The 13,191-nt window shown below is 44.4% G+C and overlaps 2 protein-coding genes across 6 annotated transcripts in view; both read left to right on the top strand.

The window, feature by feature from the left end:
* Positions 1 to 3,884, top strand: part of sema3fa (sema domain, immunoglobulin domain (Ig), short basic domain, secreted, (semaphorin) 3Fa) — a 56,557-nt gene extending 52,673 nt beyond the window's left edge. For 2 of the 4 annotated variants that reach the window (XM_010896112.5, XM_010896110.5), the window contains 4 exons: positions 99 to 256; positions 429 to 496; positions 735 to 868; positions 1,453 to 3,884. In XM_010896112.5, the coding sequence (XP_010894414.1) occupies positions 99 to 256; positions 429 to 496; positions 735 to 868; positions 1,453 to 1,926 (834 nt within the window). In that variant the 3' untranslated portion in view covers positions 1,927 to 3,884. Of the gene's footprint in view, positions 1 to 98; positions 257 to 413; positions 497 to 734; positions 869 to 1,452 lie in introns of all 4 variants that reach the window. The other 2 variants (XM_010896111.5, XM_010896109.5) reach the window with 1 other exon arrangement.
* An 866-nt stretch (positions 3,885 to 4,750) lies between these two features.
* On the top strand, positions 4,751 to 13,183 carry gnat1 (guanine nucleotide binding protein (G protein), alpha transducing activity polypeptide 1). 2 transcript variants are annotated; one of them, XM_010896107.3, is made up of 9 exons: positions 4,751 to 5,011; positions 7,747 to 7,789; positions 9,532 to 9,673; positions 9,856 to 10,013; positions 10,485 to 10,613; positions 10,812 to 10,941; positions 11,344 to 11,497; positions 11,943 to 12,144; positions 12,341 to 13,183. In XM_010896107.3, exons 1-8 carry the CDS (start codon positions 4,906 to 4,908, stop codon positions 12,131 to 12,133), a joined length of 1,053 nt encoding a protein of 350 aa, XP_010894409.1. In that variant the 5' UTR covers positions 4,751 to 4,905; the 3' UTR covers positions 12,134 to 12,144; positions 12,341 to 13,183. The 2 variants fall into 2 exon arrangements, with proteins under 2 accessions (XP_010894409.1, XP_034142917.1); XM_034287026.1 differs by lacking the exon at positions 4,751 to 5,011 and adding an exon at positions 6,617 to 7,517.
* Positions 13,184 to 13,191: the final 8 nt, after the last annotated feature.

Genomic DNA, 13,191 nt, shown 5'->3' with positions numbered 1-13,191 from the left:
AACAATCGTTTATTCCCCTAAAAGATCCGGGTGAATCAGTACAGAGCGTAAACAGTAACCGACAACATCCTCCCCTCTCTCTCTCTCGGTCCCCACAGCAACAGCTGTACGTGGGCTCAGTGCTGGGCGTGACCCACCTGGCCCTCCACCGCTGTGACGTGTACGGTGAGGCGTGTGCCGACTGCTGCCTGGCCAGAGACCCCTACTGCGCCTGGGACGGAAAGTCCTGCACCCGCTACTCCGCCTCTCAGAAAAGGTGAGCACCAAGAAAGTGCGCGTGCGTGTGTTGCTCAGCTGAGACTATTGCAAACCTGTGGCAATGTAATGTTTTAGACGCAAGGCTCTGATACTCTCGGGGTATTCGGGGTTCGCGGAACATTTCGTAGTTAACCTCTTTTTATTTGGGAATGTTGATCTGACCCCTCCAGGCGCAGCCGTCGACAGGATGTAAAGTACGGCAACCCCATCCGCCAGTGCCGAGGTTACAACTCCAACGGTGAGCTGACGGGAACGGCTGGCTTAGCCAGAACAGACCCACACAGCGCTGAGGTTTCACCGACAAGAGGCCGTGTGATATTTAAACAATCCAATGTGAACATCACACTACATTTCTGCTGATTTACGATGGTCTGATTTGGTCTGTTAAAAGGGTGGCGTGAGAAATGACACTTCCGATTTGTGTTTGGATGTCTGTGCATGAACGTGGTGTCATAACATCAAATGCTTTGCTGCAGTCAATAAGAACACGCTGGAGATGGTGCAGTATGGAGTGGAAGGGAGCTCTACTTTCCTGGAATGTCAGGCCCGTTCGCCTCATGTGTCTCTTAAATGGCACCTGCAGAAGGAGAACAGCGACAGGAGGAAAGAGGTGAGTCAGGAACGGTCATCGTCTGCAGATACGTACTGAATTTGAGGGCAAGGTGAAATACGAACTGCAGGACAAACTCAGCAAGCTCACCAGCTCATTCCCATAAATAATATGCAATTAAGTATTTGGCTAAAACATTATTTGGGGTACAAAAAAGTCCACTCTATAAGTAGATAGAAAGTATGTAAAAATGTGAATGAACACACTGACAATCAGAGAGAGGACTAGTCAGTCTGTGTAGGATGATGTAGGCTGATGCAGAATAATGATCAGGATGATGTCCCATTCAATGAATGAAACAATGCAAAGACATAAAGGTGTTGATTCACCTTGGTGATGTACTCCGTAAACAACATGAACCTCTATATTCGGCCATGCATGCCTGTTACCTGTTTATCTGTGACTACATCGCCGCCTCACCCCGACCCCTAACCTGACTGAGACTGCCCCCTGGTGGTGAGAAGGGACAGCCCACATAGACACGACTGGTGAACAGTCCTTGCAGAAATCGAGACCTGCTGTTAGTGGGGAATTGTTCGTAAATGAGTGCAATGACAACTGTGCCTGACTCTCCCTGTGCTCAGATCCGCTCTGAGGGCCGGATGCTGAAGACGGAGCAGGGTCTGCTGCTGCGCTCCCTCCAGACATCCGACGGCGGCATCTACCAGTGCACGTCCACGGAGAAGAACTTCAAACACACGCTGGTCAAACTGCAGCTGGTGGTCCTGTCCGGACGCACGGTCAATAACATCCTGGTGGAGACGGGCGGCCCCGCCCAGCCGCCGGTCCAGTCCAGCCCATGGACGCCCAGCGCCGATCAGTACAAGGACCTGCTCAACATCCTGAGCCAGCCGGAGATGGGCCTGATCAACCAGTACTGTCAGGACTACTGGCAGAGGGGAGAGGGGAGTCCGGGAGACCCCGCGCTGGGCATCAGCAGCGTCAAGGGACTCAAGGAGCTGAAGGAGCACAAGAAGCCCCGCAACCGCCGGCATCACGGCGACGAGGAGGAACGCGAGGACGACGATGGCGAACACATCACCGCATCTGAGACATGAGGCCCTGGATTTACGCAGCGTGCCACGAACCAACCCCCCCCCCCCCCCTCGCCGCCCCTGTACAGCTGCCACCATGTCCCCTCCACTCTCTCCCTCGCTGCACACCCCTCCAAAAATGGGACTTTAGTGAAAGGATTTTTATTTTATTTTTACGTTTGAAAGCAACAAGAAAGAGAAACCACTTCACGTAGCAACAATAGCAAGATAGCAAGCAACATCCCGATTGTTCTTAATTGTTAAAAAAAAAAAAGATACACAGTATTTATTGTAGGTTGTACATAGTATGATTCTGTGGATTTCTTTGTACTTAAAATAGAAAAACAAGGCATTTGTGAATAGGTACATCTGTGCAAATATTATTATAATATTATTGTTGTTAGTGTTTATTACAAATTGTGTTATTATATTGCAAATATCTTTATGTTCTGTCTATTGGAGGACTCGCAGCGATGCTTTGAAAGGACATTTATAAGTGTAAATATCTTCAGCTGAATGGACGGATGAGAATGCCCTCCTAAAGGTTTGGTGACGTTGGCTCCATGTTGGGTCCTTTGACTGCTGGCAGTAAGTCTTTGAGGTGGGTGGAGTCAGATAACTGACATGGCAATGGCTCGGAACCTCTGTTAAAGCCATGACGAACAGTTGATTCCCTCATCCAATGGACTTTAACGATGACACTCAACATCATTTTGTTGAACTTGTAGAAAGATGAGGAAATGCCCGTAGGAGACTGCAGTTTTCAGTTTGTCTCACGGCCACAGACAGATGTTCGTGAAAGGCCTTTCAAAAAATATAAGCCCCCTCTTCCTTCTCCAAAAGGAACCCCGGGGCGATGCAAGGAATCACCCGATATCCCTTCAAGTCTTCGTCTTCTCCCGGAGCTGGTCAGGGATGCCTGTGGCCCACTCTGGCTTTCTTTCAATCCCATTCTAACATTGATATTCACAGGTTCTTCCAGAACTCGTTGATGTGGGCTGTTTGTATAGAATGTACCTGTAAATTTGACATCTTAATATTGTACCCTCGAGGCTGTTATGGTTAGAAGAAGCCAATTTTTCGGGGGGAGGTAGCTTGTTGTCATGGGATTTCAAATACATTGCCTTCTCTTTGTACACCATTGTTCAACAGAGATTAGAAATTCATGCAGGCAGCTAAATCATTTGTGACAGTTTGAATATGCAAAATTATGACGAGAGACAGAGAAAGCTTGTTTTTGAAGCCGGTCCACATTCTCTTAAGTTTCCAAACAAATCCAGAAGTGTATTAGTTTGTATTCCAGCCAATTCCCGCTCTCCCTATGAGGTCATTTCAGAGCTGTTACTCGGTTCCTACAGAACGTAAATGTAACATGACTCTCGTTCAAAAGTTGAAGTAACCTGGTCAGGGCTCAACTGACAGACGTGTACAGCAGAAAGTTCCTGTCTCACTGTGGAACTCCTTCTATGTACAGTATCCACAAGCACCGGAATGACCCCCTCTTGACCACAGGAAAACACATACCAAACACTTCGGGATGGCGGCTTTTCATTGTGTGCATGAAATGTATTGAGTACAGTATATGATATTAGTCCATAAAAGCTATGTTGCTGTGGATGTCAGTAGATGTCTCTCTTGTTGTGGGTAATATGTCATTGCAAGGACAGGCAGATGGACCCAAACCCTAGTAATGGTAAACACAGGAGCAAATGGCCCTAATTACCCTTCTCTCTTTCTCTCCTGCTCTCTCCCCCTCTACCTCTCCTTCTCTTTTTCACCATCTTCTGCAGAAAGGTATAACTTCAATGAATTAGCATATTTTCAATATGCATCCTTGGTTATTTTTTGGTATGGGTTTATGAGGGGAAAATCCCTTAGTATGACATAAAGCACAGTTGATGTTATTGTAATGACTTGTGTAAATTGCTATCTCTCCTTTCTCATTGATGTTGCTAACTAATAAATTAAAGCTCTATATTTTATAAAAACAGACGTCCCTTTTTATGTATGAATGAGGCATTCGCTGGCTTCACCTTTTTAGTGGGCCTACTCTATGGATTGCAGTCGGTTTGTGCTTTGACAATTTTTACAATTAGCAAAGTTGACTGATGTAGTAAGAATGGATCAGTAGTGCTTCTCTTTTTTCTCTCTCCCTCTCTCTCTTCATTCAGAGGACACAGTGTGGATTAGCATATGTTACCAATTTCCAGTTGAGGTCAGAGACCTGTCAGGTGACTGTAAAGCCCAGTAAGTACCTCAGAGCTCCCACCCCTCATTGTCCAATAGAACGTGTCCTCAATGTGAGTTCTGAGTTTTTGGTGTGTGTAGTGTGTAGCTCCTCAGACCTTTTATTGTAGGGTCATGTCAACTCTGTCACAGATTAAATTGTCTCTAAAGAGTAGGATAGTGACCTTCACATCAGGCCAGCCTGTAGACCAGGCAGTTTGTTTCTCTGGTACATCTCTATAGCTGAGCTTCTTGTAAACCGACAATAACAGGCTTCATAGGAGCCACACGGAACAAGGGCGTTCGTTCGCCTTCGCGTTAGAACTCTCACCCCAACCTCTCTCTGTCCTACATTCTTCCCAAGTTAGTCATCCTGGATAATATCGATACCGTCCTTATTCTAATCAAGGGAGCTGAGAACTGTGTCTATAAGCACTTGAGCCGATGTGTTTCTTCTGCTGACCAAAGCAAAGTCCCCCTAAAGCCCAACCTGAAAAAGGGTGGGGTCACTCCTACGCCTGTGAAACCCTGCCTCCCGCTCCTCCTGCCCCAAGAGTGTCCTGTCCTTGAGCCCTATTGGCCAACCCTTGTCAGATGGACAGGGGATATCCAAAATCTTCTCTAAGACTCCAAAACACTTTGACATTCGCCTCTCCAAAGTTTGCTAGAGGACGTGCCAGCTCCTTGTAGTTGACGGCACCGGTCGGCCCACCAGGCAATCAGCTAGGTTCCAGCTTTCGGTTTTGAGCATTTCAGGGTCAAAGGGGGGCTGTGAGAATGGGGGCCGGAGCGAGCGCAGAGGATAAGCACTCCAAAGAACTGGAGAAGAAACTGAAGGAGGATGCTGACAAGGATGCCAGGACTGTCAAGCTACTGCTTCTGGGTAAAGTCTGCCTATCTGGTCCTCTGGGGGAAAGCCTGGGTTGAGTATGTGATGTGTTGTCTCATCAGAACATGATATCTGAACATCTCTGAAATTTACTCAGTCCCTGTAGGCCATTTATGGCCCTAAATGACGGGCCAGTAATTGGCAGTAATCTGACCTGAGGTCTGTGTCAGAAAAGTTTACTTAACACATATGTAATATAAATATGTGAAATGGTTGCTCAGTAAACAATGTACCTTGATGAGAGATGCTAACAGAAGATGAAGGCATGATTTTTGTCACTGTTTAGCTTTGAGAGAATTGTAAAAGCATGGCCTCTGGCAACATCAGGGGTTGTGGGTTCGATTCCCAATGGGTACCAGGTCGGAAATGTGGGTAATACTATAGGTCGTGCTGGATAAGGGCCTAGCTAAATGACTTAAATGTAATTATCCGCATCACCATTCAGGTTGTTGAATAATGTGGACTTCTGGGAGGAGAAAATGTTATCTTGTATGGCATTCATCTTTAATCACACAGGTCTGGTTCTTAGAACTAGCTGGGAGCCGTGAAGGTAAACCAAGTTTGATAACTGACACCACAACATCTCCCAAACACAATATTACCTGAACAGATCTTTACATTCATTATGTTTCATTCCTTCACCTTCCTTCCTGAGAAATCGATAGAAATGTCAAAGTTGATGGAAATACATTTTCTTTCTTGTTGTCTTATTATGCTAATATAATGGAGTGAAACGGGTGATATTCAGATAGATTACATTCAGCAGTAGAAACACTGGTGCGACTGATTGCCAGTCACTCTGTAGGAGCCTGGGGGGGACGTCGTATCTTATCCAGCCTTAGCTGCCTCACCGTTGTTCGATACACTTTGGTAATTAATCACCTCAATCCCTTAGTAATCCTAAAACAACAACTGTTGCAGTACAGAAGGCTTAAACCCACACTACCCCACACAGCAGCCCTCAGTAACCTCAGGCAAATCTATTATAGTCCTGCTGACCTCAACACCCTGGACCTATGGGACCAGCAGGTAGCCTCAAGGTTAGTGCGTTGTGCCAATGACAAAACAGCGTTACTGGTTCAAATCTCTGAGCTCACAAGATGAAATAAATCTTGCCACCCAAATAATATTATATACTCTGTGTAAGTATTTACTATTGTATATACCTACAAACCCATATTTGGATCCAAAGTATAAATTGTAGAAAAAAAGTTTTGAATAAACCTTTTCATTATTATCATAGCTATGCCATGTCCAAATGCTGCCATAATAAATGAACACCCTATTTTACGCAGTACCTTTATTTTCAGTGGTTAAATAAACTCACAGACTGGGTTTGAATAATATGTGAAATATTAATACTGCCAAGATGACCCCTACCAGGTATAAACTGTTTAAACATTGCTAAAGTACAGTACTGTGCAAAATGTCTTAGACACCTGAAATTCTAACTAGAGTCATCTATTTCGATAGTGTTTATTTGTAAAAATATATATATTATTATTATATTATTTATTTATATGTCTTGTACATATATATATATATATATATATATATATATATATATATATATTTCTTTTATTAGAATACTATCTACCAAAATAAATGGCCTTAGTTCGACTTTTAGGTGCCTAAGACATTTGCACAGTACTGTTTGTTATAGTTTACATTCAGCAGGTATGACATGGACCACTCATAGAAAACAATTTGAGTGAAATCGCCTGTGAATATAGGAGATAGAAAATGTTTTACCTGACATCACCTACAAAAGGGCTTAGGACAGTAATAACAGGCTTAGGCTGGAGTGTGGATCCTCTGTGAGCCAGGGCACTGAACAGGAGCCACAACCAGACAACCAAGAAAATGGAGGGAACAGCAAGAGAGGAGAAAGGAGGAAAGAGCCAAAGTGAAGGAAGGAAGTACACTTTGGTGGTAAATCCCAAATGAACCACTGCCCCTCCACTCTACCCTTGGCCCTCCATCTGGGCCTTCACATGTCTCCAGTCATTGGTTCAAGTGTCTCAAAGATGAAGAAGCAAAAATGGTCACGGGCGCAAGGGGCTAATTAGACCCTCCAGTGCCTCCTTCCCTTCGAGCCAGCAATGTTGCAGTCACCACTTCCTGCAAAGTGGAATCCCATAAGGGATTGCATTATATTAGCTTCTGCAATGTCACACCAAAGAAGGGTAAGCATACCAGATTATGAGCATTGTGTATTTGTTTACTTCTGATTTAGAGACTTGACCCCTGCACAAAATGAAATATCTCCTATGAAATGTTCAAATGTTAATGAGGTTTATTTGTTCAAAAACAATAGGATGGAATACATTTGAATTTCATTCCAGTTAAAAGCGGACCTTGAATTGTGTCAATCAAGTCAGAAGAGTGCTTCTGAAGTTGATGTGTTTTTAAACCCCTAGCCATTCTGTAGAAGTCACCTTCGGAGTTTCATCAGAAACATGTCACCATGAAGGGGACTGGGGCTGGATTGGGATTTGCTGTGAGATTCTCACTCCCTTGTTTCCCCGTAATTGGTATTACCCAGATCGTTTCACACTGCTTCCTAGTGGCCATGTATGGTACTGTAAGCGATTACGGTTCCCCAATGCAGACTGATGTATCCTTTCTAATGCGTCACCATGGAGTTCATTATGTCCTACCATATGCCTCTCTTACCGTAGCTCTGTATATTGTGTTTTACGAAAGCTTTTTTCCCTGCTTCTGTACAGGTGCCGGAGAATCAGGAAAAAGCACAATCGTCAAACAGATGAAGTAAGTCCAGCAACATATCTGTGCCAAGTGCAATCATAAAACCATGGGAAATCATTTTAGGTCCTAAGACAGCAGGCAAAGCATTTAAGTGGACTCTTGGTGGCCACGAGACAAATGCTTGAAGCTAATGTTCTGTCATTTCATGCATGTTGCCATAGAGCATGGATACCATTTTTAAGTGTTAAACAACTTCCTGTCAGGGCTCCTGGGCATCTTACTACCAAGATACAAATATGTATCCATGTTTACTACAAGGTTTAGATAGCTGGCTGTACTAACTTACCTAATGACAGTTAAAACAAATAAATCTATAAAACGGCCTCATTCGTACTCTGTATATACACTGATGAGCCAAAACATTATTACCACCCACAGGTGAAGCAAATAACGTTGATCATTTCCTAACATGTCAGGGTCTGGGTAGATTAGATTGTAAGAAAACAATCAGTTATTATAGTCACTGTGCTGGATGCAGGAGAAATAGGCAGGAGAAAAGGCCTGAGTGACTTTGACAAGGGCCAAATCGTTATGGCCAGATGACTGGGTCAGAGCATCTCTGAAACAACAAGGCTTGTGGGGTGCTCCCGGTAATTAGTGGTGAGTACATACTGATAGTGATCCAAGGAAGGACAAACCAAAAATGGGCGACAGTGTGAGCAACAGGGTGTTGGGCGCCCAAGGCTCATCGATGCGTGAGGGAAAAGAAAGCTATCGCATCGGGTCAGAACTGACAGAATATCTACTGTGGCACAAGTCACAGAACATTTTGAAGACGTTACGAGAGGAACGTGTCACAACACACAGTGCATCGCACCCTGCTGCATATGGGGCTGCGTAGCCCCAGACCGGTCAGTGCCCATGATGACCCCTGTCCACAGTCGAAAGTGACTGCAATGGGCACACGTGTGTTGGAACTGGACCTTGGAGCAGTGGAAGAAGGTCGCCTGGTCCGATGAATCCTGTTTTCTTTTACATCCTGCGGACGGCCGTGTACATCTGCACCGTCTACCTGGGAAGCGACGGCACCAGGATGCACTGTGGGAAGACAAGTACCGATGGAGGGAGGGTGATGCTCTGGGCAGTGTTCTGCTGGGAAAACCTGGGTCTGGCCATTCATGTGGACTTCACATGTGCCACAGACTTAACATGGTTGTGGACCAGGTACACCCCTTCATGGCAACAGTTTTCCCTGATGGCAGTGGCCTCTTTCAGCAGGATAATGCACCCTGCCACACATTGTTCAGGAATGGTTTGAGGAACATGACGAAGAGTTCAAGGTGTCCCCCTGGCCTACAAATTCCCCAGATCTCAATCCAATTGAGCATCTGTGGGATTTGTTGGAACAGTCCGATCCACGGTGGATCCACCTCACAACTTACAGGACTTAAAGGATCTGCTGCTGATGTCTTGGTGCCAGATACCACAGGACACCTTCAAGACCAGTCCATGCCTCGGCAGGTCAGCACATGTTTTGGCGGCATACAGAGGACAAACAGCACATTAGGCCGGTGGTCATAATGTTGTGGCTCATCAGTATGTACACATTATTTGATTTGGGGCCCACTAGTGGTCAGGGGGCCCTTAGCAACCACTTGTGTCTCATTACATAATGCAGACCAATTTGTCTCAAATGGTAAATGTAACAATCTTCATCTTAGCAACCACTTGTGTCTCATTATATAATGCTGACCACTTTGTCTTTAATGGCAAATGTAAACATCATCTTGGGCTTCTCACAACAGAATTATCCATCAAGACGGTTACAGTCTGGAAGAGTCTCTGGAGTTCATTACCATCATCTACAGCAACACCCTTCAGTCCATCATGGCCATCGTAAAGGGCATGACTCAACTCAACATCAGCTATGGTGATACTTCTGCTCAGGTAGCTACTGTAAACTGTCCCTACTAGTGTTTAGAGGTCAAAGCCAGTCGTCACATCTACCAGCAACACTAACTCAGGAATGATATTATTTGGGATACGGTGTAAAATCATTTGTCAAACAAGGTGTAGTAATCAAGTACGGATTGTGTTTTATTTTTCATGCGTCTTGCGTGCGTTCATAGGACGACTCCAGGAAGCTCATGCACCTGGCAGATACAATAGAGGAGGGGACCATGCCCAAGGAGCTGTCTGACATCATTCTCCGGCTGTGGAAGGACACTGGTATCCAGGCATGCTTCGACAGGTCCTCGGAGTACCAGCTGAACGACTCAGCTGGATAGTAGGTTTTTCACTTCTATCTCTGTCCATTCCCTCCGATTCCAATGAAACATGACCGTCACATCCAGTTCACACAGGGCTGATTTCCCAGATGCATATAAAAAGCCTGGTTCGAATAGGGAAGCAGGTAGTGTTGTGGCTTGAATAGGCAATGATAGCTTGTATTAGCTGCAGTGCATAAAAGCAAGTTTCTGACTGAATCCAGACCGGAAACGAGTCCTCTATGAGCAGATAGAGAAGAGAACACACATGACACGTCATTACATATGTTCCATTATTGTTAACCTGCAGAGAAAGTCTCCTGGATGGATAACTCTAGAGATCCCTTCAAACTCAGCGCCTGATTTTAATTAGTTCCATTACTTAACCGCTGGCTTAAATGAAGCTTCAAATAATTTCATTTAAAAATGTGTATTGATGAACCGGACAGAGGAGGCTGGTTGACCATGACCTCCCTCCCTCCCTCAACTAGCTATCTGAATGACTTGGAGAGGCTGATCCAGCCTGGATATGTTCCCACTGAGCAGGACATGCTGCGATCTCGAGTGAAGACCACTGGTATCATAGAGACCCAGTTCGGTTTAAAAGACCTCAACTTCAGGTGAGGCTAAAAACACAATGAAAGACAAATGACACATGCATCTATCCACAATGATCAGAATCACACACTGAAACACTGAAAGGCTACAGGACTCTTAAGTAACCTGGTGATAAAATACTAACGACATAGTTACAGCAGCATAGGAGCATAGTAATAAAATCCGTTGATCAACAAGATGCCAGTTGTACTCTTCTGCAGGATGTTTGACGTGGGTGGCCAGCGCTCAGAGAGGAAGAAATGGATCCACTGTTTTGAGGGGGTGACCTGTATTATATTCATTGCTGCTCTGAGCGCATACGACATGGTGTTGGTGGAGGACGATGAAGTGGTAAGAAACATCATCGCCTCACATCAAAGACACAAGATTGAGTTAGTGTTTTGAAACATTATCATCATATCATAGACACTAAGATTAAGGTAGCATTTTAGAGAAATTACAATTGTAGCAAAATTCATTGTTAGTTTGTATGTACGTGAATCTATAGCAGAGGTGTCAAACCGGTTCCACGGAGGGCCGAGTGTCTGCAGGTTTTTGCTCTCTCCTTGTACTTGATTGGTTAATTAGGTCACTGATTGGTTAGTTTCTACCCTCACCTGGTTGTGTAGGTATGAACTAGGAACCAATTTATAGGAAAAACCAAAAACCTGCAGACACTCGGCCCTTTGTGGAACCGGTTCGACACCTGTGATCTATAGGTTTCTAATTTCTTCCAATGTTCTCCTCATGAAGAATCGAATGCACGAGAGTCTCCACCTGTTCAACAGTATCTGCAACCACCGGTACTTTGCTGCCACCTCTATTGTACTCTTCCTCAACAAGAAAGATGTTTTCACTGAGAAGATCAAGAAGGCTCACCTAAGCATGTGCTTCCCCGATTACGATGGTAGGTTCACAACCCGGCTCGCACCGGCTAAAACAAACTGTATTCACAGGTACCCAACCAGAGGTACTAGGACCCTGGGGGTACATGAGAACATACAGCTCAGGAAAAAATTAAGAGACCACTGCACCTTTTTCTTTCCTTTCCAAAAAAGTTGCAAAGGAAGGTTTTGAGTGAGGACCAGAAGGGATAAAATTGAGAGACCACTGCAAATTGAACGCTTCTGTTCCTCACTCAAAACTTTCCTTTTCAACTTTTTTGAAAAGGAAAGAAAAACGTGCAGTGGTCTCAATTTATTCCGGAGCTGTATATGACACTAAGGTTACTTCAGGAGTAGCAAAATTCTGTTTGTGGTACAGTAAAAAAGGTTGGGAACCCCTGAAGACAGCTGTTATTTCAGTTCTGTTGAGTCTTGACAATTGCTAAAATATTGTTGGATTCTCTGTAGGCCCCAACACGTACGAGGATGCTGGTAACTACATAAAACTCCAGTTCCTGGATCTCAACTTGCGACGAGACATCAAGGAGATCTACTCACACATGACCTGTGCTACAGACACAGAGAACGTCAAGTTTGTGTTTGACGCTGTAACTGATATCATCATCAAAGAAAACCTCAAAGACTGTGGGCTCTTCTAGGAGACATATAGGTAAGTGGGACTTTACGATACTGAAAGAATGCCTGCCAGTAGAACTATGTCTGTTGAATCACAAAGGCCATAAACCATATAGTAATTTCACTGGAAGGGGCAACATGACACACTACAAACTAGCACATCTCACGGTCCCCAACCAGTGGCACGCGCTGCTATTTCTTTACAACAATCTTCTCTCTCTTTTTCAAAGTTTCAGTTTACAACCCCCCACCCCACCATTCAAACTTTGGGCACCGATCTCCTGAAGAAGACCAGACTAATGGGACCAAGATGGGCAAGTTTCTGCAAGCTGCCTTTCAAAAGAGAACACCACATACAGACACTCACACAGACATTATTGGAACACAGCATAACCAAAGACATTCAGTTCATTTGAGACCTGGAACAGGAACTCTGAGGTTTAATGTCAAAGAGAATCTAATCTGTACAGAACTGTTAACTCATAGTCAAACTTGAAATAGGAAATCCTCTTCATTACAGCGCTATGCAAACTGTAGTTGAAAGGTCAACACTTGTCAGCAAGTGCTTCTCTTCCCAGACAGTATATGTGAATAGCTGTCGATTGGCGCTTCAGTAACAGCCCGGGGACTAGCCGGAAACAAGACGGCCACATCAGCAGACACACTTCAACCTGTATTACAAAACGTTACAATACCCATTCATCTGTGAAATTGGTTTGTATGTATAGATATAAGGCATTCTGAATTCACAATAAACGCTGCATGTCACACCGATCAGAAATGACCTTTCAATTGCTCTCTGGAGCAGATCTTTAGCACTACGGACTGACTCAACACCAAACTATAAGCATAGAGGGCGCAATGGGAAGGCCCTAAAAGCAGAAGGGTAACTTGTATGTAGAATTATTAACTGATAAGTGACTGGCTAGTAATGATGCCGTACTCTAACGTCTGTGAAAACCTGGTCACAAAATAATTTGAATAAATTAGGTCTTTAGGCCACACATCCTGTACAGAAATGAAGAAATATGTGTATCAGAAATTAAGATATTAAAGCTTCTTTAGAAAACAAACCTCTTCA

The sequence above is a fragment of the Esox lucius genome, chromosome 17 (genome assembly GCF_011004845.1).
Source record: "Esox lucius isolate fEsoLuc1 chromosome 17, fEsoLuc1.pri, whole genome shotgun sequence".
In the NCBI taxonomy this organism is placed as follows: Eukaryota; Metazoa; Chordata; class Actinopteri; order Esociformes; family Esocidae; genus Esox; species Esox lucius.
This window is presented reverse-complemented; position numbering and strand designations above follow the sequence as displayed.

What these genes read in the sequence shown, in the direction of transcription:
- gnat1 (XM_010896107.3), top strand. Translation starts at nt 4,906, where the DNA reads ATGGGGGCCGGAGCGAGCGCAGAGGATAAGCACTCCAAAGAACTGGAG. An exon ending in TGTCAAGCTACTGCTTCTGG is followed by an intron (nt 5,012 to 7,746) that starts GTAAAGTCTGCC and finishes GCTTCTGTACAG; the next exon opens with GTGCCGGAGAATCAGGAAAA. An exon ending in TTAAAAGACCTCAACTTCAG is followed by an intron (nt 10,614 to 10,811) that starts GTGAGGCTAAAA and finishes ACTCTTCTGCAG; the next exon opens with GATGTTTGACGTGGGTGGCC.